Consider the following 24981-nt stretch of genomic DNA (forward strand, 5'->3'; position numbering starts at 1 on the left):
GTTAGATTGATTGAAATCGTTAGAAAAAAAAAATAGGTTTGGGGAAACCAGTTACGGTTAGGTATTCTTAGTCTCTTAACCGTAAACATGTTTTATGAAACTGTTACGGTTAGTAACAAAAAACTCCTAACCATAAACTAAAATAAAATAAAATTACATTTGTTTGTTACGGTTAGGTTTGTAACCATAAATAGATTTACGGTTGGATTCGACTCTCACATAACCCAACCGTAAAATATCCTAGATAAAAAAAAGAATTTAACTAATTTACGGTTGAGTTGGAGATATAAACGAACCGTAATGATTTTACGATCGGATCTGGCTGAGACCAAAATTATCCGTAAATTCTCCCCAGTCTTTCTGCGGTTAGGTTTGATTAAAATCTACAATTAGTATCAGGAAAAGATTAGTTCAAATCATATGTAAGTTATCCCTCCGTTTGATTAGGATATACCATGGCAATCCTAAAACACATCGGATCCCACTAGTTCAAATTTAATCTCTTCTTATCACTTTAATGGCAGTTGTGTCCAAACGAATAAGTAAGGTCAATGTTTATATTCAAACATCACGAGATCCATTATACATGCGGCCAAATCACTAATCAGTAAGAAAACGCAAATCTTATAGAAATAGAATAATCCTTTTTTATGTTCAAATTTTATATAAGGTAACAGTGTAGAAGAACGTGTTGGGCGTACCAGTTACGGTCGGGAGTTTTATATTCCTAGCCGTAAATAGCAAGGGAATATATTTACGGTTGGAGATTTGGTTCTTGTCCTAGACGTAATAAAAGACTTTTTTTTTTCTGGCTGATCACTAATTAATTTAAAATATCAATAATTTAATCTAAAATACAAATTAAATGATCTAGTTAAATTATTAATATAAAATTAAACCTAACCTAATTAAATAATTAATACTAATTAACTAACGGTTGTTTAGTCATTTAAAATTATTTTAGATAAGGGGTTTCTGAAATTACTTATGGATGACCTGTTTTTTTTCTTATTAGGTGACGTCCCTCTATTGGAATGTGATGCCCCAATAATAGCTTTTTTCTAGAAACCAACCTCTGGCCAATAAAGGCATTCACACACCAATCATTCTCTTCCTTTCAGCAGCTACACAGACTTCTAGAATAACCCATTTTAATCAGAAGGCTCATCCAAATAGAAGAAGCACATGAGCAAGTGTGAAAAATATGATTCTCATCCTCCATATTATGCTCATATTCACATAACACACACCTAGCAACCTGCAAAAGCCCTCACTGAACCATTTTAACTTTAGTTTTAAGTCTCCCATGCAAACTGAGCCAAGTAATGAAAGACTGTCTTGGAATATGAGACTTCAACCAGACAAGTTTACACCACACAGTAGTGTCCTTTTCACCATCTAAAATCTTGTAAGTGTCCTTCATAGTGTACTCCCCAAAAGATCTAGGTTTCCACACAATCAAATCAGGAACAAATTTATCACACTCCACTTCCTTCAGTTTCATAATAGTCTGAGATAGATCCTCTTCCATAGATTCAGGGAAATACCACCCTTCATCATCCAAAAAATCAGTCATCTTGCAGTCAAAAGATAAACATAACTCATCAATAGTATCCTCACTAACCCAATAAATCAATAAACCATTTGGGTGCCATAGATCAGTGAGGAACAAAGTCTTCTCTCTATTCCCAATAATAGGCATAAAAAGATCTTTAGCAGCCTCTCTCAGCTTTAACAACCTTCTCCAACACCAAGAAGTATCTTGAGGAATCTTTAGAGACCAAAAATCCCTTCCTTTCATGAGATTCTTCTGAACCCAATCAATCCATAAGATGTTCTTCCCACTTACAATGTCCCATATATGTCTTAAGTTAGCAGCATAGTTAGTAAGTTCCACATCGTTGACCCCTAAAACCCCTTCATTATAAGGATTGCAAACCACATTCCAACTTATATGATGATGAGTCTTCCCCAAACCAGCTCCAGCCCACATAAATCTCTTGCAAATAGAGTTCAACTCCTTAACAACCCTTTTAGGAAGTATAAAGCAAGATAGCCAAAATAGAATCATTCCCATAAAAACAATTTTAATTAACAACAGCCTTCTTGCATAAGATAACTTCTTAGATTTCTAAGATTTAGCCCATTTCGAAACTCTACGGATTAAAGGAAGACAATCTTGGTAAGATAATTTTGAAGTGATAAGAGGAACATCAAGATATGTCACAGACAACTCATCAGTCCTACAATCCCAACAATGAATAATCTGACTAAGGTCTGAAGGATTCACAACTGAAGAGTAAAGAGTTGTCTTTGATTTATTTATCTCAAGCCTAGAAAACTGACTAAAATCTTCAATAATAAACTTAAGAGAAGAAGCAACAAAAATAGAACCTCTGAAGAAACTAAAACATCATCCGCAAAACATAAGTGAGTGAGCTTAGTTAACTTACAGTTTGGATGAAGACCATATCTTCCAATATCCACTTTCTACTTAAGAGATACACTAAGAATTTTTATCATAATGACAAACAAATATGGAGATAAAGGACACCCCCGTCGAAGGCCTTTACTAAACGAAAAATACCCATAAGGGGATCCATTTACTAGAACAACAAACATAATAGTAGAGATGTAAGTGTAAACCTAAGTAATAAAAATATCAGGAAATCCCATCCTCTTCAAACACAAAACAATGGCATCCCAACTCACAGTGTCATACGCCTTCCTAATATCGATTTTTAAAGCACATCTAGAAGGACCCTTATCTCTATGGTAATTCCTAAAATCTCATTAGCAAGTAAAATCTTATCCTGGATTGATCTACCCGTAATAAAAGTCGATTGATTAGCACTAACTAAACCTCGTAAAAATACTTCATTCTTATAGCCAAAATTTTAGTTATGCATTTGTATATAACATTACAACACGAAGTCGGTCTGAAATCAACAATAGTAGAAGAATTATCAACTTTAGGAACAAAAGTTAAAAAAGTGTTATTTACCTCTCCCAGAAGCTTGAAACATGTGAAAAAAAAAATCCTAAATAACTCTTACAAAGTCAGCTTCAATGATGGACCAACACACTTTGAAAAAATTACTAGTAAAGTCATGTGGACCCGACGCCTTACTAGAGCCAATGCAAGAGAGAATAAAAAATTTCATCTTTAGTAATGGGGGCAATAAGCCTAGCAGCACCATATTCATTAACAACCTTCTAAAATTGAATAATTAATACCAGGATAACCAACACCACAGAATAACTCAGAAAATAAAGTGGTACACTCAAGAGAAATTTCTTTGTCTTCATCCATAATAACACCATTATCATTATTTAAGAACAAAATATTGTTTCTACATTTTCTTTCCTTAACATAACCATATAAAAATTGAGTATTTGAATCTCCCAAATACATCCACTGAACTCTAGATTGCTGTTTGAGAATAGATTCTTCATGTCTAGCAAGTCTAGCATACTTACACACTGGTCTTTTTTCCACAACAACCACAGTAGCACTCAAGGAGAAATTTGAACTACAACTTGAGCATTGGTCATCTCTCTTTTAGCTTCAACAACATATTCAAAAACATTAGGAAATCTCTTTTTTTAGAGTAATCAATCTCTGGTTCACCTTTTTAATTAAGTTTAGCAACAAGAATGAACATGGGATTCCCATTAACCTTTTCCCCCCAAGCACTTCTCACAATATTTAAAAATCAGGCTCATCAGATAAATAATTCAAAAAATGGAAAGGAGGAGGACCATGAATACGCCTCTCATACACATAAATCACCATTGAGCAATGATCAGAAATCCCTGGAGCTAAGAAATCAACTTTAGATTGAGTAAAAACAGAGCCCCATTTAATGTTCACCAAAACTCTATTTATCTCTGAGACAATCCTTCCAGTACCAATTTGTTTATTCGACCACGTGTAGAAGTCACCCGAAAAAGGAAGATCAAATAACCGGGTATCCTCAACACAATGAACAAATTCATTCATAGTGGAAATATGACAACTACTACTTCCACCAACTCTCTCATTAGAATTCAGAATTTCATTAAAATCCCCAAGCAAGGCCCAAGGAAGATGATAACTACCAGCAAAAGCTAATAACTCCTTCCATAAAACAACTCTTCTAACACTATCATTATCACCATAGATAAAGGTAATAGCAAACTTCAAATTCCTACAAGTAGTTACTTCCAAAAATATTGCTTGAGAAGCAAAATGTATCAACTTAACAGACATTTCACGAGAATTCCAACCCACCCATATTCTTCCTGAAGTATCATTCTAAAAAATACCAATTTTTATTTATAGATAACCTAACAACATACTTATTATGAGCTTGAACATGGGTTTCCACAATACCCACCAAGTATAATTTATTTAAACTAATAAACCTACCTACTTCATGTTGTTTTAGAGGGTCATTCAACCCTCTAATGTTCCAACACCCAACTTTAAACATTATTTAAGATAACAACTGGCATCTTAGCATGCCTAGAATTCTTAAGTTCCACTCCCTTAGGAGCAGGACTGGATAAAACTGATGCATTACTCCCTTTGAAGAAAAATTTACCTTTAGAAGCTCCAACAACTATAAAGGTATGGCCCTCAAAAGCATTCCCAGATGAACAATGATCCACAAACAATGGTTGAAGTCACAAGCTTACTAGAAATTTCCACCACTAGAGGTTGAGTCTCATTATATATCTTAATCAAAGCATCAAACTTATTTGTATTAGGTAGCATACATTAATCTCTTCCTCTATAAAAACATTTTCCTTATTACACTTTGGAGAAAAATCCCCTTCCTCCATACTCACATGTTCAGAATTAGAAGCATCCTGTTTTGAAATATTAATAATAAGCTTTGAATTAGACTTTCTTAGAGCCTTTCACAGCCCAAGCCTGCTGATTCCCAGCACCATTAGTCTTTTTAGGCACCTCCACAACAACTTCCTTTGGTTTAACCCATGGGAATTTAACATCAATATGACCTAAAGAATTATAAGCATTACATTTAGGAGCCTTTAAAGGATACTCCACATCAACATCCACTACATGTTTCCCTTCATAAAAGATTGGAACAGAAGCAGGGTATTCGCAACCAACATCAATTTCAATCAAAACCCTTGCAAAACTCATCCTAGCTCTAATAGCTGTAAGTTTATCCATCATTATTGGTTTCCTAATTACACTAGCAATCTTAGACAAAGCTTTATAATTCCACATGTGTAAAGGAACCTTCCTAAGATTAACCCAAACAAAAACTGATTTCATCTCTGCAATGATGCCAGGGACAGAAAAAAATAATTTGTTGAGAAATATAAACATGACCATACTCAATAGCTGCGATACGATCAGACTCATCATCGAAATCAAATAACACAGAGACTCACCATGGATTGTCATATGCATTAACCCCTTTGTTCTCCAAGCCCTTTGCATAGTATTCTTCACTTATATATAAGGTAATTTTCTTCCAACAGTAGTTCCAATAACTAGATCTTTACAATGAGCAAGATCCTCTTCAACATCATCACAAACGATATCATATACTTTCTTACCTTTAGCCGATCCAAGATCTTCAAAATTCAAAGAAGAATCAGGGATTAACTCATTCTTAGTAAAAAACTAAGACCAAACAATCTTCGAACTAAAAAACATAGACTCTTCGGAACGAAAACCTCCCAAAACTGCTCCCTCTACCTGGTGGGAGGAAACCATAAATCAACAGATCCTCCATCATCGTCCATGATGAAGGACGAACCATAAATCAATCAAAACCAATAAGAACATTGAAACCCTAATCACCTTGACTTTTCGGTCAAAATCCCCCCGCTAAAGTCAATGTGGAATTTTAAAAAAAATGGTAACAACCACCGGATGACTTCCACCTAGCATTAGAAAAAGAGGTAAACCGAAGATCTTATGGTAGGGTTTTTAGTTTTTTTGGTTAACAAAAGGGATAATCATATCTTAAGTAGGTTTATCATATAAAACACTTCCTCTCCCGCCATTTCCCACAATACTTCTCTTAGTCCTGAAATCCCGCAGTCTCTCCCAGAACACTATTTGACCGAAACCCGTCTAGACCAAGGTAAATCACTTTAAATCTTCTTTTCTTTACTTATTTCCTCCGATCTCTTGTTAGATTATTTTTGGATCTATGAACTTGCTTTGGAAAAATGGGGTTTTACGAAACCTAGGGTTTTAAAAATCGTATCTATCTTTTTTTCAAGCACTTTTATCTCGTCTAATATTTTGACTTTATGATTCTTATGCATCTGATAATCTGACCGAGGGTTAATTTTAGTGGTAGTTTGTGATGTTTTGGGTAGAATTTTTTGGGCGAAGTTTGGGACCCTTCAGTAATCAGATCATATAACATACACTGTGATGTTTTCTTTTTTTTTTTCTTTTATATGGTGATAATTGTTTGAGCACTTTTCCGATTCTCAAAGTTGGAAAGTTTAGGTTTAGAAAACAAATAGAATTTTTTTTTTTGGTCGTTTATGCTTTAGAAGGGAATTTGTAAGTCTTGTCCGAGCAGGAGAGTGAAATTGAGCATAGTCATGTAATGTGCTGTTGGAGAATATAGTAACCATAGACGAGGCGAGCAATCAGTTTTTGGAATAATTTGATTTACTTAATTATGCAAGTATTTGTTTTCTGTACTTGTCATGTGTGCGAAGCTAGAAGTTCATGATGTTATGTTGGTTTCCTTTTGTATGTGCCTAATTAGTACTATACGTGCCTTCATTAATCAGTCATATAATTGTAGCTTTCTGCGAGGTACAGGGGTTATTATTTTTAGTTGGAGTGAAATGATTTTGTGTAGCAGTTTCCCTTTTCCTTTCAATTGCAGTTTGCTCATCCTCATGCTAATTTATATCCGGATTGTTTTGAGTTTTATTGTGTCACTTTTAATAATCAGAAGCACTATACCTACCTCACCTCACTGTAGTTTGAACTCTTATCTGTACCACCTTATATGTTGGTTGGCTCTCTTTTACTTGTTTGGGTGAAGGCAATGTGCTGCAACTTATGTAGTTAAGTATGCTGCCTCTTATTTTTCGTATGCTGTAGCATAACATCCTAAATCCCAGACTATCATTTCTTCTTAGTTTCCCTTGGTGAGCATCACCATGTTCCTCATGAGCCTGGAATACCATTCAAAATTCTCTTACCTCCCGTTAACTGTAATGCTGCTACTTGTTCAATTGCTTATTGAACATATTGTAAAATGTGATAGAACCATGTCATCGCATATAAAATAAATGGAAAATTACATAACTAAAAACAGTACTTTGATTGCTTGTTCTCATCCGAATAGTAGTGAGCTTTACTTTGATTGCTTGTTCTCATCCGGATAGCAGTGAGCTTTACTTCAGTATCCTTCAATGTAATATATCATTTGATTGTATCCTTCTATCTATGCAATCTTAGCTTGCAGGAAATGGATACATCAAACCCAGCTGTTTTTGTCAACGGAGAACTGCTGCCGATGTGGGTTGGTCGAAGGGTTAGAGCAGTTGTTCAAGTTTTGCGGACTGAAGGTGGTTCCTTCTTAGGGAAAAGTACGGATGATCGTCAGCTAACTATCAAGGGCCCTATTCCACAACATTTGACGACTTATGTTGAGGTGATTGGTATCGCCGAAAGCAACCAGTCCATTCGTGGGGAAATTTTCACCAATTTTGGTGATAACTTCGGTGTGTTACTCAACTCCTCTGACTTATCATTGTCTTCAATTTCTTTGATGTCAATATAAATTTGAATCATTCACCTGCTTACTTTTATTAAATCTGGCTTAAAATCAGAAGGAACTAATATTGCACTTGAAAATGGCAATTTTTCGAATGTAATGCATCAATCGTGAAATTAAACTAAAATTGTGAAAATTCTGCTTCTAGATGGTGAATAGCATATTGGATTTCGCTGTTAACTCGTCCAAACCATTTCTTTTATCTCACGAGTGATCTGTTTTCTTTCACAGACATTGTCCCATATAATCGACTGTGCCAACTTGCTAATGGTGAACACAAGAGTTTGTTCATATAAATTGGAGCTTGGAGGATTAATAGGTAAATGTGGGTCTGAATGGGACATGAGAGAATGTATATGAATTAGTAGGTAAGTAAGAATAGGAAGTTTATGACTCTATCCTCTCGTTTCTTCTAGTTGGGATTTGTCTGGATGGTTTTTATTCAAGTCTTTAATTGTTGGTACTGATTAATTTTGCTTGTAAGAACACATTAAGATATCCCATGACTCTCCTCTGGATATGAAGCCTCCTAGTTTTGTTACTTTTTATTTACTTTTTTTTTTGTCCCTCTGCAAATGCATCTATGCTTATTATTATGGAAATTCCACTTCCTAGTTGTCTTTCCAACCAAATTAGTCTGTTAATAATTTGTTATTGGTGATCATAATACTGTAAATGAAAATAAAAATACAACTCAAACCAGCAGAGTTCTTTTACATGTCCCATTTTCATTTTTACATTTGACTAGGATCAGCCTTCTACCACTCCAACACAGATTATAAAAGATACCAGCCTCAACTCAAGCGGATTCTAGTATTAATGATATACCTCCAAATGAAATTGTTAGCATCAATCATGCAGTGGAGGCTCCTTTTATTCTTCAAAATACTTATGGTATAAATACTTCGGTTAATCAATTTGAGATTCTTCAAGACAATGATAGCGATACTTCTAGCTATGAAGATGGTGAAATTAAAGAGGTTAGTACCACAACTCTCTTAGATTTTGTTTCTCTTAGATTTTGTTTCTGGGTCTCAACCTATTACAATTTTGAAGAGAATTACCTCTTCAGAGGAAGTTGGAACCGGTAAAGCTGTTGGGGAGTAAAACCTGTTGTTGTGATTAGGAAAGTTAGTAAAGAAATCCTTAAACATGTGATTGATAAAGGGAGTTTATCTCCTCAACCTCCATCCTTTAAATGAAGACTCTCTTCTGGAATATCAGAGGCCTTAAAAGACAAAAGGCCAAAGATAAACTTTATAGTTTAGTAAAGTCTAACAATTCTTCTCTGGTTTGGGTTGTGAAACCAAAAATTAAAACAACAAAATATATTTTTAAACTGCCTGGTATGCATCATCAAATTATTCATAACTCTACGGATAACAATAAAGGAAATATTTGGTTATTTTGGAATTGTTCCCTTACTGCTCCTGTAGTTATTGATGTCAATAGTCAATGCATTATTGTAGAAGTTAGTGGTGTTCTTGTAACTGGTGTTCATGCTAATTCCTATGCTATTAACAGAAGAGAACTATGGCAAAAACTGTGTGACATCAGTCTTTTGGATAAACCTTGGTTAAATTTTGGGTGATTTTAACACTGTCATCTCTATGGATGAGGAAAAAGGTGGTAGAAATCCTATAACCTCTGCTGTTAAAGACTTCCAAGATTGTGTTGATTATTGTGGTTTACTTCAAGCTCCTAAATCTGGATTAGATTCTTGGTGTAATGGTAGGGTTGGAAATAAAAGGATATTGTGTAATTTAGATAGAGCTTTATATAACTTGAAATGGTTGGATAAATTCAGTGGCTGGCATTATCATGTGGGGACTAGAGGTATATCTGATCATGGCCCTATCGGTTCTGATGATGTTCTTCCTAGAGCTCCTAATCCAGCCTTTCATATTTCAAAAAATGTGGTTTAATTACCCTGATTTTCTACAAGTGGTGGCTGATTCTTGGAATGAAGAAATTATAGGTAATCCCATTTATATTTTCATGAACAAGCTTAAAAGACTTAAGAAGTTTCTTAAAGTTTGGAATTGGGAAGTCTTTGGTGATGTGAGAGAAAATCTTAAAAAAGCTGAGGACAAGGTTATGGAGGTAACTCTTAAATCTGACAATGATCCATTTAATGTTGATCTTTTAAATAACTTGGTGACTGCTAGAGGTGAATATGAGATGCTTGCTAATAATTATAATACTCTTCTAAGGATAAAGCTAGAATGAATTGGATTAAGGATAGATATAAATACTCAATTCTTTCATACTAGCATCAAATTAAGACAAGCTCATAATGCTATTACCGAAATAGAGGATTCTACTGGACATCTCATTACTGATCAACAAGGAATACCTAATGTGTTGATTGACTATTTTAGTCATAAATTTGCTCACCAGGATGTTATCATCAATGATTCTTTTCTTGAAGTTGTCCCTACTGTGATCACTGCAGAAGACAATTTTTCTTAGAAGATATTCCTACTAAGGATGATATCAAGAATGTAATCTTCGATCTAAACCAAGATGGAGCTCCAGGACCAGATGGGTTTACTGGTTATTTTTACAAATTTGCTTGGGATATCATTAAAAGAGATTTGGTAGCTGCTTTACAGTTTTGCTGGCAGAACAATATAATCCCAGGTGGTATGAACTCTATCTTTCTTTTGTTGATTCCAAAAGTCCAAGGTGCAAAAAATGCTAAAAAATTTAGACCTATTGGGCTTAGTAATTTTTGTTTTAAAATCATTACAAAGATTATCACTATGAAACTCAGTTAACTATATGCCCAAAATTGTGTCACCACAACAAGGTGCTTTCATAAAAAATAGAAGCATTCATGAACAAGTCTTACTGGCTTCTGAATTAGTAAATGAATTAAGTGTTAAGAGAAGAGGTGGAAATTTGGGACTTAAGTTGGATATCTCACAGGCTTATGACACCATGAGTTGGGAATTCTTATACAGAGCTCTAACTAAATTTGAGTTTTCCTTAAAATTTTGTAACTGGATAATGGTTCTTCTTAAAACTTCTAAGATTTCTATTATGCTAAATGGTGGACCTGTTGGTTTCTTTGGTGTTGGAAGAGGTCTTAAGCAGGGATATCCCCTTTGTCCAATTTTATTCATAATTTTTGAAGACATTCTGAGTAGGAACATTCATAAATCGGTTCATGACAAGAAAATTCAACCTATGGTGATCAGGAATGGTATTCATCCCACTCATTTATTATTTACTGATGATATATTCTTGTTTTGTAATGGAGGTATGAGGAGCATCATTCATCTTAAAAACTTGCTAATGGAATACCAAACTGCTTCTGAAAAAATTACAAATACTTCAAAAAGCAGATGCTTTGTAGATGGTACTTCAAATGTAAGAAAAAGACAAATTGCTGACTTCTTCAATATGGACATCTCTCAGTTTCCTGACAAGTACCTTGGTGTAATGCTGGTTAAAGGTAAGATTGAATCCTCTCATATCTGGAATCTTGTAGAATATATGCAACAAAGACTATCTTCTTGGAGTGGCAGACTTTTGAGATTTCAAGCTAGACTAACTCTAGTTAAATCTGTGCTATCTAGTATTCCTGTCTACAATATGTCCATTTATAAATGGCCAAAAAAAGTAGTGCATGCTTGTGAAAGAATCATTAGGAATTATTTATGGTCAGGAAATTCTGAGGAAAAAAAGTGCATTGCTCTTAAATGAGTGTTGATGGTGGTTTTTAGTATAGGGCGAAAATTGTAAAAGTCTATCTACCTGACCCGGCATCAGATGTAGCAGACACTGATATGTCTGTACTCCGCAGGGAATTTGGAGAATATATCAAAATCTGATGATTACCTATGTCTCTCTTCATATTATATTGAAACTCAAGCTCCTAGATGAATTGTTCACTAGTATAAGCCTAATGAGTATATAAGCTCCTAGCTGCATTACTCGCTAATGCCGGAGCCTTCCGAGTATTTTTCCTATGCTACGTTCCCTAGCTGAACCCTTAATATTGATATGGCATGACAATTTGTGTTCACTCGCAGCAGAGTAGCACGAATTCCCACGTATCAAGGTTAAGGTCCTTGCATAGAAGTACTCAATCAGAAAGCATACTGCTCTCTGGAAATAAACTTAAAGAACTTTGTGTCAGCACATGGAATTCAATCAATTTTGTGATAATTCACAATATTCAGATATTACCCTGATTAATTTGCAAAAATTAGGGTTTTGCGCCCTGCGCAGTATATTAGATCCCGTCGGTCGAAATTAAGCTTAGGCGAACCAGGCAATTAATCCGCCATGGATTAGTAGGTGCAAAATCCCACCCAAAATCAGAAAACAAGGAATAAATGGAGCCGCAGAATAGGAGCAGCAACAAAGGGAGGTGTGGCCATGACATAGGCCAGCCGGCGCCACTTGCAAGTGGCCACACCCCATGTTGCCCGACCGACCCCTGTTTCCCGTTGACCAATCAGGTCGCTTTAAACCCACCACATGCACATAAGTTGTGGCTGGGCCCATACTTTCCGGCCCTATTTCCCATCGACCAATCAGACCGCTTTAAATCCGCCACACGCACACTAGAAGTGTGGCCACGCCCACGTTTGGTCGACCCCCTTTTTTTGACCAATCAGGTCGCTCTAAACCTGCCAAAGTATTAAAAGAGGCAAGTCACAATGCCAAATTGGCTTTCCAAAAGCCGCGCCAACATGCTAATTGGCATGCCAACCATACCAAACGTGCCACTTTGCCGCAGTAGCATGCCGAACATGCCAAACGTGCCACTTTGCCGCAGTAGCATGCCGATCGTGTCAACATGCCATAAATAGCGCGCCAACGTGCTAACCCACTTCTTGTTTGTGGCCAAACGCCATAACATATTCCAATTAGGGTATTCCAAACACGGATCTGCCTTAGTGGCATTAGTCGAAACCCTAATTTCCAGTCGTGGCCCAATTACGCCACTTTGGCACTACAACATGCCACGAGCCATGTGGGACCCGACAAACCCTAAAAATGGCGTCATTCTATAATCACCCGTGGCCATCCTTGCGCCTGTGGTTATTCCCATATTATGGCCTGCCATAATTCCTTCAATGTGGCCATGACACCGATTGCATAAAGCGCCACCGTGTCGCGGTCATGCCACACGCGCTAATTAGGGTTTTGATATGCCAAACCCTAATTTAGCTAAAGTTGCCACGCCAACTAGGTCAAGTAAGTCTCCTAACGCCTTAAGTTTGATATAACAACATAGCCAATGTTGTCGGATCCATATTTGGGTCTAACACCAATATGCCAAAATAGTTGTTATGGCTACGCCAGGCGCCACTATGCCACTGGCATGCCGTTATATTCCACTACGCCATTGGCATGAGCCAATGACGCCACTGTGCTACCATCAGGCGCCAACAGAATGTGGCCATAATCAATGGCCACCCTTTCTCATGAGTTACGATCTCAGCCGTCCAAATTCGCCACAGAATTGACAGACCTGTGGAAAGTTTTGGGCGACCAACTAAGACAAGCATAATAGCATCACATGTTATTCTCCTGTGGCAAGTATCCTGACTTTGACTTGCCACACATAGCAATCTGCTACATGTTTTCCATGAAAACACTCGAGACATCAAACATGTCACAAACTGGGGGATGCTCATCAGGGTATTGGTCTGGCGGTTTACAGCGTGCGACGTGCAACACGCCCATTATAAGAAAGTGTCAGAAAGCAGGCAGTTAGTGGCGGTAAGAAGTAGTGGGTGTACACTAACCCGTTTCCTCCATCGTGGGAACGTGGTCTCTGGCATTTACACATAACCCCACTTCTCCATTAATCGATCACTCCCACTTTCTATGAGATCAGGGTGCGTTCAATATGACTTGTATAACTAGGTTTTACATATTTCAACAAAACAACAAGTTTTGGTGAGAATAGCAACACAGTGTCCAGAAAAATACCAAAGAACTGATAACTTCCATTCCGCAAGCCAGTTCCAAATTCTGATACAAGTCATAAAATAACCACACCTTCAGAATTAACCATTCTGGTCTCAACGCCTTCTTCGCTTCCCTCACTAAGACCAACCCTTCTTCTTCACTTTGTGACCGAAGCAAGACTGGAACGACCATATCTTGGTTTAGGCCAGGATTGTACAGACTGATCTCTCTCGAATCTAAAGTACTCCCGTGCAGTTCATTTGTTTTAGGTTTAGATTCGTTTCTCATCCACACACCCAAATTTACCAAAACCAGCAGAAATAGTTTTTACCCCAAAACAATGGGATAAGGTTTGTACTTCAACAGAAGAAGGTGATCTTGGAATTAGTAGATTAGAAGACATGAACAAAGCTCTGCTTATGAAATTTTTATGGAAAATGCTTAATTCTCAAGATGAGTGGGCCATGTATTTTCTTGCTAAATATACTGATAAGTATGGGAACTGGATAACATATTACAAGAGATCCTCTATTTGGCATGGTATTAGATGGATTATTCAGGAATTCAATGAGTTTACTAGATGGACTTTTGGGGATGGTAATAATATTCCTCTTTGGCATGATAGATGGATTTATGAAGAATCTATTAGCAGCCTGTTTCCTAACCATAATATCATAAATCAAAATACTCATCAATTGGCGAGCAGCTTAATTGTGAATGGGCAATGGTGCATTCCTAAAGATCTTCTCCAATTCATTCAAATTGAACATCTCCTAGTACTAAGAGAGGTTGCAAATATGCTTGTGTGGTGTAATAATAACTCTGGTAAATTCACTGTTTCTGATGCCATAAAAAAGATAAGTTCTCCTATGCCTAAACTTCACTGGTATAAAAAAATTTGGAATTCTGCAGTTCTGCCATCTACTACAGCTAACATTTGGAAAATCACGAGAGAGGCATGCTCAACTGATGCAAATCTAACAAAGAAAAGATTTCACATAGTTTCTAGATTTTATATCTGCCACAATGATGTTGGTTCTCTGAACCATATTCTATGGAAATGCAATTTCAACAAATTATTATGGTCATGGCTTGGTGGTATTTTCCATTATCTCAATCCAGTTTTTTTTGAAGATGTTCTCAGATTGAGCAAACTCTGTAGCCCAATGATCAAAGAACTGTGGGCTATTTGCTCTTATACCTTTATGGTGGAAATATGGTTTCGAAGGAATAACATCTGTTATGATGAAGACAAACCAAATGTCACACAAAAATAAGATTATGAGAATTGTAAATGACTGCAAAGGAAGAATGAAGGGTGTTATGTGGGGCACTGACTATGAAAGACATATACTCCAGCTCTTTCAAATTCAATACATTAAAGTGAAAAGAATGAGAATTATTGAGCTATTCTTCTGCCTTCCTTCTGATGATTAAATTCTCCTGTGCTGTGATGGTGCATCTAGAGGTAACCCTGGACTTGCTGGATATGACTTTATTGTTAGAAATACTCCAGGTGAATTTGTCTTTGCTGAATCTGGTGGTTTAGGAATAGTTACAAAGTATATTGCTGAGTTTATAGAAAGTATTACAGCTTTGGAATGGGCAGTGGAAAATTAGTGTTTTAAAGTCATTCTGCAGTCTGATTCAAAAGCATGCATTACCTCATTGATATCCCAGCAGATTCCCTGATTTTTATTTGCAAGATGGCAAAGAGTTGTGGCTGTTTTGCATTCAATCTCTTACATGCATGTTTATAGAGAGATTAATTTCTCTATAGATCACTTTGCAAAGGTGTTCATCTTCTAAAGGGACCAGAAGTGAACTACAAATATATGCCAAACTGCCCTGCTCACATGGAAAATCCTCATCAACCTTATTATAGATTTTCTTAATCTGTTCTTTATCTTTTCTGTGTTGATGATGTTATGATTTTTCATTCTTCTCTCTTTTAGTATGGGCCTGCTGGTCTTGTATGTTTAAACTCTGAGATTTTAATAAAAATTCAGTTTCTCCCCCCCAAAAAAAAAAAAATTGACTAAGATCAGTAAAGCGGGTTTTGAAGCCGAAATCTTCGACCTTAATTTTTGTATGGTTTCAAAAGGTTCTTAGGAAATTAGAATTATGTAATATCGGAGGGTCAATTCAGGTGTCATGTAACGAACGATGTAAGATGACATCCCATCCCATGCAAGTATGCAACTACTCTGGACTCTGGAGTCAATCAAGCTCTTGATTTTGGACTTTTTTTTTTTGAAGCATGATTTTGGACTTGATATGTAGCCGAAATGTAGTGTTGACTTTTCTGAGTAAACATAACAGTTGACTAACACGTCTTTGACTTTGGACATCGGTGCAGCGGTGCTGATACGAAGAAAAGATATCCAAAAATACCAAAAAAAGACCTGTATTATTGACACCACCGGGTAGGAATATGAAGGGTAGTTTCGTCATAGTTTATAGTATCAAATTTGTCACACTCACGCAGGCAGCATAATCGTAAAAAAAGAAACAGATAACGAACAAAATAGGAACCCTAACTCCTTTTTCTTTCCCAATTTGCTTCGCACCCGAAATCCAAGTTAAAAAGACAGGTCAAATTCAGGTAATTTTCTCTCACCAACTTATCCTCTTTGATTTGTCGAAAATGTTTGATAGTGATCTCTCCTCATTTTGGATTGATCATCATAAATATATACTATTCCTAGCTACTCTTTTGGGGGTTTAGCTACTGCTGAAGCTCAACATATCTAATTTAGTTAAGACATCTCTATAAACATTGAGAATTTAGCTCAACATCCATGTGGACCATGTCTATATGAAGTCACCTTAGAATGAATAAGCATATATACATGTCAAATATGTCAGCATTGTTTAGAAAATATATGAAGATTTGTTTGGTGATTTTTATGTTCTAAACAGCTGCAAGTACAAGTAGTTGACCAAAAACTTGTTTTCCATATCTAGCTTTAAAACTGTTTGACCGATTTAAGGTATTTGCTACTTGTTATGGTATATGTCGCATCAATTTGTTACTCCTGCAACTGTTATTTGTGAACTCCATGTGTTTAATTTTAATTTTCTCTGTTGGAACCTGGAAGTTGAAACTTTGTATTCTTAAGTGAGATTGGATAGGAGACTGGTTTGACGATCAGATACATTCGCCTTGTGTTGCAGCTTGCTCATTCCTGTATCACATTTGATTATAGAAGCACTACGATTATCGTCTAGTGTAATTTAATCCCCTTATTTATTTTCTGCTTTCTCTTCTGCTTGTTTTGATCAAGGCAATCTGACAGAATTTAGATTGCTAAACTAGCCTTTACCTTTTGGGCTTCAGCCTGACATCTAAATTTCAAGAAGTTCATATCTTCATATTGTTTTGATCCTATTTGATCATCATCATCCTCTTGATTATCATTCAGAATTCTCTAATACCTTTCTCTGTTAATACTGCTGCTACGTATTTTGTTCTTTTGGAGAAAATCCGTCTCTTTGAATATCCTTTGGAGCTATATTTTATGGCTCATTTCGATCTTTATTCTTACTCTTCAACTCCTTTTGGCCTTTCTCTATGTTTCTTCCATTCCATATTTGCAAACTTCCTTCTCCAAATTGCTTCTGGCTTCTGGGCTTCTTTCACAGCTTCGCCGAGAGCTTATTTAGTAAGATACATAAGATGCCGAGAGGGAAAAGTGCTGCTGCACCTAGAAAGGCAGTTGAACAGGAAAGGCCGGGAGAACAGGTAGACTTTGATGCTGACAATGATCCCAAAGAGACAATGGAGGAAGAGGTTGAATATGAAGAAGTAGAGGAAGAAGTGGATGAAGAGGAGGAGGAGGTAGAAGAACAGGAAGTGGATGGAGAAGAACAAGAAGAGGAGGAGGAGGAGGAGGAGGAGGAGGAGGAGGAGGAGGAGGAGGAGGAAGAGGAGGAGGAGGAAGAGGAGGAAGAAGAAGAGGAGGTAGAAGAAGAGGCAGAAACTGTTGATGCAGAAGCAATCCCCAGTGATGATGAAGATATGAATGTTGCCGAGGCAGAGGATGAGGACGAGAACCCTGAACATGCTGCGCTTCTTGCACTTCCTCCTCATGGGTCTGAGGTTTATGTTGGTGGGATTCCTCATGGTACTTCTGAAGAAGAATTAAGGGGATTTTGCGAGTCTGTGGGAGAGGTGACCGAGGTAAGTTTGAAACCCTCTCTCTGTCTCTCTTGAAATGCACTGTTTAGGTTCCTTTATAGAGACTGATTATGTGGATAGTTTGGCAATATAGATTAGAATAATGAAAAGCAAAAATGCGTCGGAGAATAAGGGCTATGCATTTGTGACATTTAGGACGAAACAGTTGGCTGATAAAGCAATTGAAGATCTGAATAATACTGAATTCCAGGTACTACTTCCTCCCATACAAAATACATGAGTCTAAATTATATATTTTATAATTGTTGACATCATGCTTAAACCTTTTTCTCTCTCAGAGAAGAAGGATAAAATGTTCGTCCTCTCAAGCGAAACATCGATTATTCCTTGGTAATGTTCCAAAAAGTTGGGGAGAGGAAGATTTGAAGAAGGTCATTACGGAGATTGGGCCAGGAGTTGGTAATGTGGAGCTGCTAAAGGTTTGTTTGTTTTAACAACGTACATCATTGGTAAAATTATTTTCCTAGTAGCCATCAGTTCCCGGAACGCTCAACTCACCACTTATATATGTTCTGATGTATTTTTTCAGGATCCGCAGAACTCCAACCGTAACCGTGGTTTTGCGTTCATTGAGTATTATAATCATGCGTGTGCTGAGTATTCAAGGCAGAAGATGTCGACCCCTACATTCAAGCTGGAAAAGAATGTTCCTACAGTTAGCTGGGCAGAGCCTAAGAATGCAGATTCTAATTCTAGCTCACAGGTTCCTTTCTGTCTATTTTGGTTCTAAACTTTCTTTGTATCGTTACGCTAATTTTTGAAAATCTGTAATTGAGATTTGGCTGTGTTATATAATTCAGAGCTCCTAAGTGCATATGCCAGGGCTGCTAACCTTGGCTGCTTATGAGTTTCTCTTGTGAAAATTCCTGCATATATCCTCGACATTTAACAAATTATGATGAATCTGTGTTGTATATTTTTGTATAAAAGAGATGCAAGGGTTTATTTCACACTGTGGATGGAGAACACCTGTTTTACCACTACCTTTTGTTGTATCCTTGATTTGGAGTTCGGATAAATGATAAGGGTTCTTGGCTACCTATTGACTTGTTTTTTAATTCTGTGGTTGATTGAGTTGTTCCTTGTACAGGTAAAGGCAATCTACGTAAAAAACTTGCCATCTGACATTACTCAGGATAAGTTAAGAGAAATGTATGAACATCATGGAGAGATCACTAAAGTGGTATTACCACCTGCAAAGTCTGGCCAAGAAAATAGCAGATTTGGTTTTCTGCACTTCGCAGAAAGGGCTAGTGCTATGAATGCAATAAAGGATACTGAAAAATATGAAATTGACGGTGATTCCCATTATATCCATTTTTTATTTTGTGTTTGATGATTAATAATTTGGTGAAATAATTTTGCTTGCATTGATTCCTTTGACAGGTCAAGTTATTGACTGTTCTCTTGCAAAGCCGCAGGCAGATAAAAAACCTGATAGAGGGTCCAGTTCACATAAGTCAGCCTTGCTTACAGGTTATCCGCCTCCTTTGGGCTATGGGATGGCTGGTGGTGCATATGGTGGTCTAGGTGCAGGATATGGTAACTCGGGGTATGCACAGGTAAAATGGTTGCTGTGTTTTTCTATTAACCTTTTGGTACCACTTGGTCAGTGATGGTTCTTAGACTTGTATTTGTCCTGCGTTCTTTCCCTTGTGTTGTGAGTGTATGTGCGAGAGTATTCACAATGGATTGGGAAGTCATACATGCCAAACTTTATTATGGACAGAACATCGTTAAATGCATGGTTCTTGGCAATAATAATCATTGTCCAAAGGTCACCCACCAATGTAGCTCAGCAAACCATTAAGTTTGTGGAATTTTGAAGTTCTGAATCATCTTTGTTCCTTCAAATAGGTTACACTGGGCACCACTTCAATTTTATGTAATAGTTCTTGCCGCTTTTGGTTTACTTCGTATGTATAATACATACACTGACATGTGTAAGTGGTTTTCTCTTTGCAGCCGTTGATCTACGGCAGGGGACCAACTCCTGCGGGCATGTCTATGATGCCAATGCTTTTGCCTGACGGGCAGATCGGATATGTCCTGTATGTACATTACAGATCTTTTCCTCTTTTGTATGGTGGTTGCTGGATCAACTTGCCTTTACTCATCCATGAATTGTACTTATTCTACATCTCTCTCATACTGCAGACAGCAGCCTGGAGCACAGCAGTATCCTCCCCCTCCACAACATAGAAGTGGAGGTGGTAGGAGTGGAGGCAGAGGTGGCGGAAATAGAGGTGGCAACTCAAGTGGGGGTAACCAGAACGACGACGGTGGACATGGGAGCAGATATCGCCCTTATTGATAATCGTGACATTGTAACCTTGTAGCCATAGTCTGATTTGGGTGGAGCATCTCACCCTTGAATCTTATCTTCTTGTTTTTATGCTTGTATTGTTGTATCAATAAACACAGTTTAAGGTGAAAAAGTACAACCTATTCAACTGTACCCTCTTGTACTGTAGCTCCATAACAACACCAGCAATGCTAATTTAGAGAACAATTGATCAAAAGAATTTAATAGTGAAAGTTAAAGCTAACAGAAATTGAAGGTCTTCTATATGTATTCATCTTTCTGCAGTAGATAGGACTGTTTTTATTGCTCATCAATCACCTCATTGCTCCATTCAGTTCTCCTTTTTTGTTCTGGAAGCTATCATGTGAGGTGTACACTTCTCTAACAAATTTCTTTGTCAAATCAAATGAATAGACAGCTCAGAATTGGGGAACCCATTCATTAGGTTGTTGAATTAAACTGCCTATTTTGATTGATAAATACTGAGGTTGCAAATGCAGACCAAAACAAAATTGTCCAAGGTTGCGATAGTTAGGACTTAAGAGGGATGCGTGAAAAAATGACGAAAAATAAATGATTATGCGCTCTCAGAATTGTCCTCTTCATCAGCTTCTTCCTCATCTTCTTTGTCATTAATGTCTCCCTCTTCTTGATCGTCTCCGTCTTCATCCGCCTCTTCCTCCTGTTCATCTTCATCAGCTTCTTCCTCATCTTCTTTTTCGTTTCCTTCTTCATCAGCTTCTTCGTCATCCTCTTGATCTTCGTTATGTGCTGAAGGTTCTTCTTCCACCTCTGGTTGGACCTTCTTCCTTTTCTTATCTGCTCCAATTTCCTTTGCCTTTGCCGTTGAAGGTTCTTTTTCCACCTCAGATTGGGCCATTTTCCTTTTCTTATCTGCTTCCTTTGCCTTCGCTGCTCCAGCTTTCTTTCCAGCATTTTTTCTTTTAAAGTCTGACAAGAAATCAACCTAAGGATTAAACCATTATGTAGTGGGTAGCTCCACATATCTGCTCAGTTTGGATTTACAATGCTCCACAGAATTGTCATATAACAGATAGTAACTCAGCCTTTTTCTTCTGACGTCAACTAAGAAACCTACAAATTTGTTCTTTAAGATCTCATATGACTGCTTGGTTTGGGTTTGCAATGCATGAAACCTAGTAGTTAGATTGATGACAGACATTGTCATTAGTTTACTTACAGAACCTTGTAGTGAATTGTGTACCACTTTTTAATGATACAGACAAGCAAGAAAAGCACCAAGGGATAGAGCAACATGCCAACATCCACTCCAGAGAAATGATCTAGTTGATTCAAGAAGAAACATAACTTTGCTACCAACAAACCAATTATTATATGAAGTGGTGGATTAGAAAATGATATTGAAGTGAAATGCTGGCGGCATTTTTTTTTTCCTTTGTAAACCAGTATTAAAAATTTATAATGCAAAAGATATTGAACTGCAAAATGACTTGATATTCCTTAAATCATCCTACGGACAAAAGCAATTATGTAACAATTTACAGCTAGCAGAATCACGTTTATCCTCTCCCCAGGTATGCAATGAATCCTACCTATTGGTATATTTACATCAACAAGATACAAAGGAAGTTTTTTATTACTCGGGAAACTTATTTACAATACCCCTCCATTTTCAAAACAGAACATGAGACAGCGATAGATTTGAAGTACAGAGAGACTACTGGAACTTGGTTGCCCCAAGGCTTGACTATAGTCGCTAAAGGAGGAACATCAAGCAATTACGGGGCGTGTAAGTAAAGGGCGTTTAGTGAGTGAAATGGGAAAAAAAAAATCCAGAAGAGAGAGCTCTTCAAATGATAAACATCTGAAGTACTTGGAAAATACTGGGTTTGATTACTGAAAGTTAGCTACACCAAGAAAGTAGATTGTGAACTATATGCATTGTGAAGGATGTCATAAAGCAAAAGTTACAATGCATGACATAAACTCACCTAACAGTTTGTATACCAGAAGATGTTTCTAGGAGATCTAATCATGGTTCATTAGCAACATATTTCAACAGTGGCTGGTAGTGATAGACCATATGTCAGTTCTTACTTCAATGATTATGCTTTATAGAGAAAATCATGAATAGCTTATCGAATAGGCAGACAGTAACAGTATCCAGTGAAAAATATGCTAACCATCTAAAGAGGCTTTGAGAGGTTCAATGAACTCTTGAAATTCAATCTCTTCCAGTGCTTTGAAAATATCTTCGGCATTGATTGTTTGCCTCTTTGACTCCTTGCATACATCGTTTGCCCTGCAGGAAACAACAACTATCATAATCTGCATCCAAACGAAAAGAAACTATTACTTTTACCATCATTATAGATCTCAATAAAACCATTAGAAGGGTATCCCGTAGGAGAACATATTTCCTTCCTCATATTTCTTCTGATGGGAAATGAAATCCTCATCTGAGACACTAGAAAATTAAAAGTAGGAATCATCTAATTGAGCGATTTGAGCTAAACTCAAAACGTACAATTATGGTTTCAGACTTCCAGTTGATTGAAACTTGACTAGCTGCACATCCTTTATCCAAACCCTATTTTAGGAAGCTTAGAGGAAATAAAAGAAATTTGGGGAAAAACTACTTCAACTGATCCAGGATTAATTCCTCGAAGAAACATTTTAGTTCTAATCATTCACAACCATAAGTTATCAAACTCATTTCACACCCATTACACCCAAAACCCTAATGGTTAAGTAAAAAATCCCAACCTTTTCGTGTGTGATCAAAGGAACAGCATAACCATACACTAAGTTTGCTAATTGTTTATCAAATTTCAGGAAATCAAATTCTAGTGCCACAAAATTTGGAGAAGACTTACGTAGCAGACAGGTAATGGATGAAGATTCTAGCACTCTCACCGAAAGCGAGGATAGCTTCTTTATGAATCTGGAGATCTCCAGCATCTGACTCTGAGAGTTTCTCCTTCACCAATCTTCGTACAATAGCTTTAGGTAGCTCCTCCACCGATTCAGCTCCAACTTTTGCCATTTTTACTATTTCTCTGCCCCTTTTCTCACCTTATACCAAAACCTAGAAATCGAACTATTCAACCTTCTTTGTCTAATACTTAGCGCCAAAATTGATGGCCTTTAATTACTTTCCCGCCCTTTAGGGATACACTTGCACCAAAAACGCCCTTGCCAAAAGAAAAAAACAAACAAAAACAATTAAGAAATTATTGCAGTCTATTACAGGGGTGATAAATTTGTGGTTGGCTTGGGGTTTGTCCTTCAGCACTTTGGTGAGTACGTGGCAAGTGCTCCATTAACACCTTTACTCAAGCTAGGTGGTGGGTTGCGACCAGTTGTTAATTGTTGTAGGGACTATATGGAAGAGACTATGCTCCAAGATTGCAGCCACTTCAGCGTGCAAGCATTTAACTTCTTATTTAGGTAATTATCAATTTGGTGTAGGCATACGTTGTAGTGTGGAGGGCATATTACACGTTGCCAATCGTCTATTTGAGCTAAAAGGGGACTGCACTACTCATACAATGTTGCTAATTGACTTCTCAAACGCCTTCAATCTAATTGATAGGACCACAATGATTAAGGAAGTCAGAACCCATTGCCCTGGTATATCAAGGTGGGTACAATTTTGTTATTCAACCCTAGCTAGATTATACTATAACGAGTTTGTTCTTTCTTCGTCTCAGGGGGTCCAACAAGGTGACCCACTTGGTCCCCTATTGTTTGCTCTAACTTTGCACCTACTTGCTGCCAAGATTGCAGATCAGCGTTCTTTGGACTTCCACGCCTGGTATCTCGGCGACGGTACTATTGCAGGTGATACATTGCAGGTATCTAAAGCCTTGCAGATCATCCAGGAAGATGGTTCTAAGAGTGGTTTGTTCTTGAATATTACAAAAACTGAAATATTTTGGCCTTCTCTTGATCCTAGGAGTAATGCTGAAGGTGTGTTTTCTGCCAATATTGGTAGGCCATCTTGTAGAGTGAAATTGTTAGGAGGTCCGGTCAGTTTTTACTTGCAATATTATAGTGCCATGGTGTTAATTAGAGTGGATAAGACAATACAACTGATGCATAAGGTACATGAGTTGAAAGATCCACAAAGTGAGCTATCACTCTTACGCAACTGTATAGGGGTTTCAAGACTTTATTTCATTCTTCGTACTACTAGTCCCTTGGCTATAAAGTCTGTGGCTCCACACTTTGATAAGCAATTACTCAATTACTTGGTCAGATTGTTGTTGGTGATGGTGCAGGTTTCGGGTTGGTCCAGCAGCGTATGACCACCTTGCCCATCAAAGATGGAGGTTTAGGGGTCTACACCATTGCTGATACTGGGACATATTGTTTCTTAGCTTCTTTGGCCCAAACTCAGTACTTGTAGAACAACCTCCTGAAGCTTCCATCTTCTTCAGACCCTTGTCACAAGTTTGAACATGCTTTGCAGTTTTTCTTACAAGCTTGTGAGCTTTCTAGTTCCAACTTCAACATCAAAGATGCTGCCCCCCATTATATGAAGTCTCTGGCAGCCATCTAATTTGGTGTTGTAAAGGGTACACTTACCTCCAACTTTGCTTTGAATGTCCGAAACCATTTTATGGCAATGTAATCGGAAGGTACATGTTATGGACTTTCTAAAGGACATTCCTATTAGCGTGTTGAATCAGTTAGTTGGGCCGAGACAATTTAGTGTCGTCCTTCAATACAGACTAGGTATACCCTTTTTAGCTAAAGACAGTTTGTGTTCTATCTGT

At 37.2% G+C, this 24981-nt stretch overlaps 4 protein-coding genes across 4 annotated transcripts; 2 read left to right on the forward strand and 2 right to left on the reverse strand.

Moving 5' to 3' along the window:
- Positions 1 to 3709: 3709 nt before the first annotated feature.
- LOC113312638 lies at positions 3710 to 5290 on the reverse strand. Its single transcript, XM_026561375.1, has 3 exons — positions 4910 to 5290; positions 4762 to 4854; positions 3710 to 4297 (listed from the first exon to the last, which is right to left on the reverse strand). Exons 1-3 carry the CDS (start codon positions 5288 to 5290, stop codon positions 3710 to 3712), a joined length of 1062 nt encoding a protein of 353 aa, XP_026417160.1.
- Positions 5291 to 5970: 680 nt separating this feature from the next.
- On the forward strand, positions 5971 to 8328 carry LOC113313188 (replication protein A 14 kDa subunit B-like). The gene is made up of 3 exons (XM_026561927.1): positions 5971 to 6110; positions 7460 to 7725; positions 8010 to 8328. Exons 2-3 carry the CDS (start codon positions 7470 to 7472, stop codon positions 8072 to 8074), a joined length of 321 nt encoding a protein of 106 aa, XP_026417712.1. The 5' UTR covers positions 5971 to 6110; positions 7460 to 7469; the 3' UTR covers positions 8075 to 8328.
- A 7995-nt stretch (positions 8329 to 16323) lies between these two features.
- LOC113310376 (heterogeneous nuclear ribonucleoprotein Q-like) lies at positions 16324 to 20465 on the forward strand. Its single transcript, XM_026559031.1, has 9 exons — positions 16324 to 17532; positions 17596 to 17895; positions 17987 to 18103; positions 18192 to 18332; positions 18443 to 18616; positions 19004 to 19211; positions 19300 to 19475; positions 19879 to 19964; positions 20071 to 20465. Exons 1-9 carry the CDS (start codon positions 17287 to 17289, stop codon positions 20225 to 20227), a joined length of 1605 nt encoding a protein of 534 aa, XP_026414816.1. The 5' UTR covers positions 16324 to 17286; the 3' UTR covers positions 20228 to 20465.
- Positions 20466 to 20643: 178 nt separating this feature from the next.
- On the reverse strand, positions 20644 to 23486 carry LOC113310374 (DNA polymerase epsilon subunit 3-like). The gene is made up of 3 exons (XM_026559030.1): positions 23077 to 23486; positions 22384 to 22502; positions 20644 to 21169 (listed from the first exon to the last, which is right to left on the reverse strand). The coding sequence occupies exons 1-3, from the start codon at positions 23244 to 23246 to the stop codon at positions 20796 to 20798; spliced, it is 663 nt and encodes a 220-aa protein (XP_026414815.1). The 5' UTR covers positions 23247 to 23486; the 3' UTR covers positions 20644 to 20795.
- Positions 23487 to 24981: the final 1495 nt, after the last annotated feature.

The sequence above is a fragment of the Papaver somniferum genome, chromosome 9 (genome assembly GCF_003573695.1).
Source record: "Papaver somniferum cultivar HN1 chromosome 9, ASM357369v1, whole genome shotgun sequence".
NCBI lineage: Eukaryota > Viridiplantae > Streptophyta > Magnoliopsida > Ranunculales > Papaveraceae > Papaver > Papaver somniferum.

Bases quoted from the DNA above. Each gene is read 5' to 3' on its own strand.
- LOC113312638 (XM_026561375.1), bottom strand. From the start codon at position 5,290: ATGAAATCAGTTTTTGTTTGGGTTAATCTTAGGAAGGTTCCTTTACAC. The intron at 4,855-4,909 runs GTGAAAGGCTCT...ATTTCAAAACAG, and splicing joins GGAATCAGCAGGCTTGGGCT to GATGCTTCTAATTCTGAACA. The intron at 4,298-4,761 runs GTATGCTACCTA...GGTATTTTTTAG, and splicing joins TTATAGAGGAAGAGATTAAT to AATGATACTTCAGGAAGAAT.
- LOC113313188 (XM_026561927.1), top strand. From the start codon at position 7,470: ATGGATACATCAAACCCAGCTGTTTTTGTCAACGGAGAACTGCTGCCG. The intron at 7,726-8,009 runs GTGTGTTACTCA...TTTCTTTCACAG, and splicing joins CAATTTTGGTGATAACTTCG to ACATTGTCCCATATAATCGA.
- LOC113310376 (XM_026559031.1), top strand. From the start codon at position 17,287: ATGTTTCTTCCATTCCATATTTGCAAACTTCCTTCTCCAAATTGCTTC. The intron at 18,617-19,003 runs GTTCCTTTCTGT...TTCCTTGTACAG, and splicing joins ATTCTAATTCTAGCTCACAG to GTAAAGGCAATCTACGTAAA. The intron at 19,965-20,070 runs GTATGTACATTA...CTCATACTGCAG, and splicing joins GGGCAGATCGGATATGTCCT to ACAGCAGCCTGGAGCACAGC.
- LOC113310374 (XM_026559030.1), bottom strand. From the start codon at position 23,246: ATGGCAAAAGTTGGAGCTGAATCGGTGGAGGAGCTACCTAAAGCTATT. The intron at 22,503-23,076 runs GTAAGTCTTCTC...TGTTTCCTGCAG, and splicing joins ATCCATTACCTGTCTGCTAC to GGCAAACGATGTATGCAAGG. The intron at 21,170-22,383 runs GTTAGCATATTT...ATTTCTTGTCAG, and splicing joins TCTCAAAGCCTCTTTAGATG to ACTTTAAAAGAAAAAATGCT.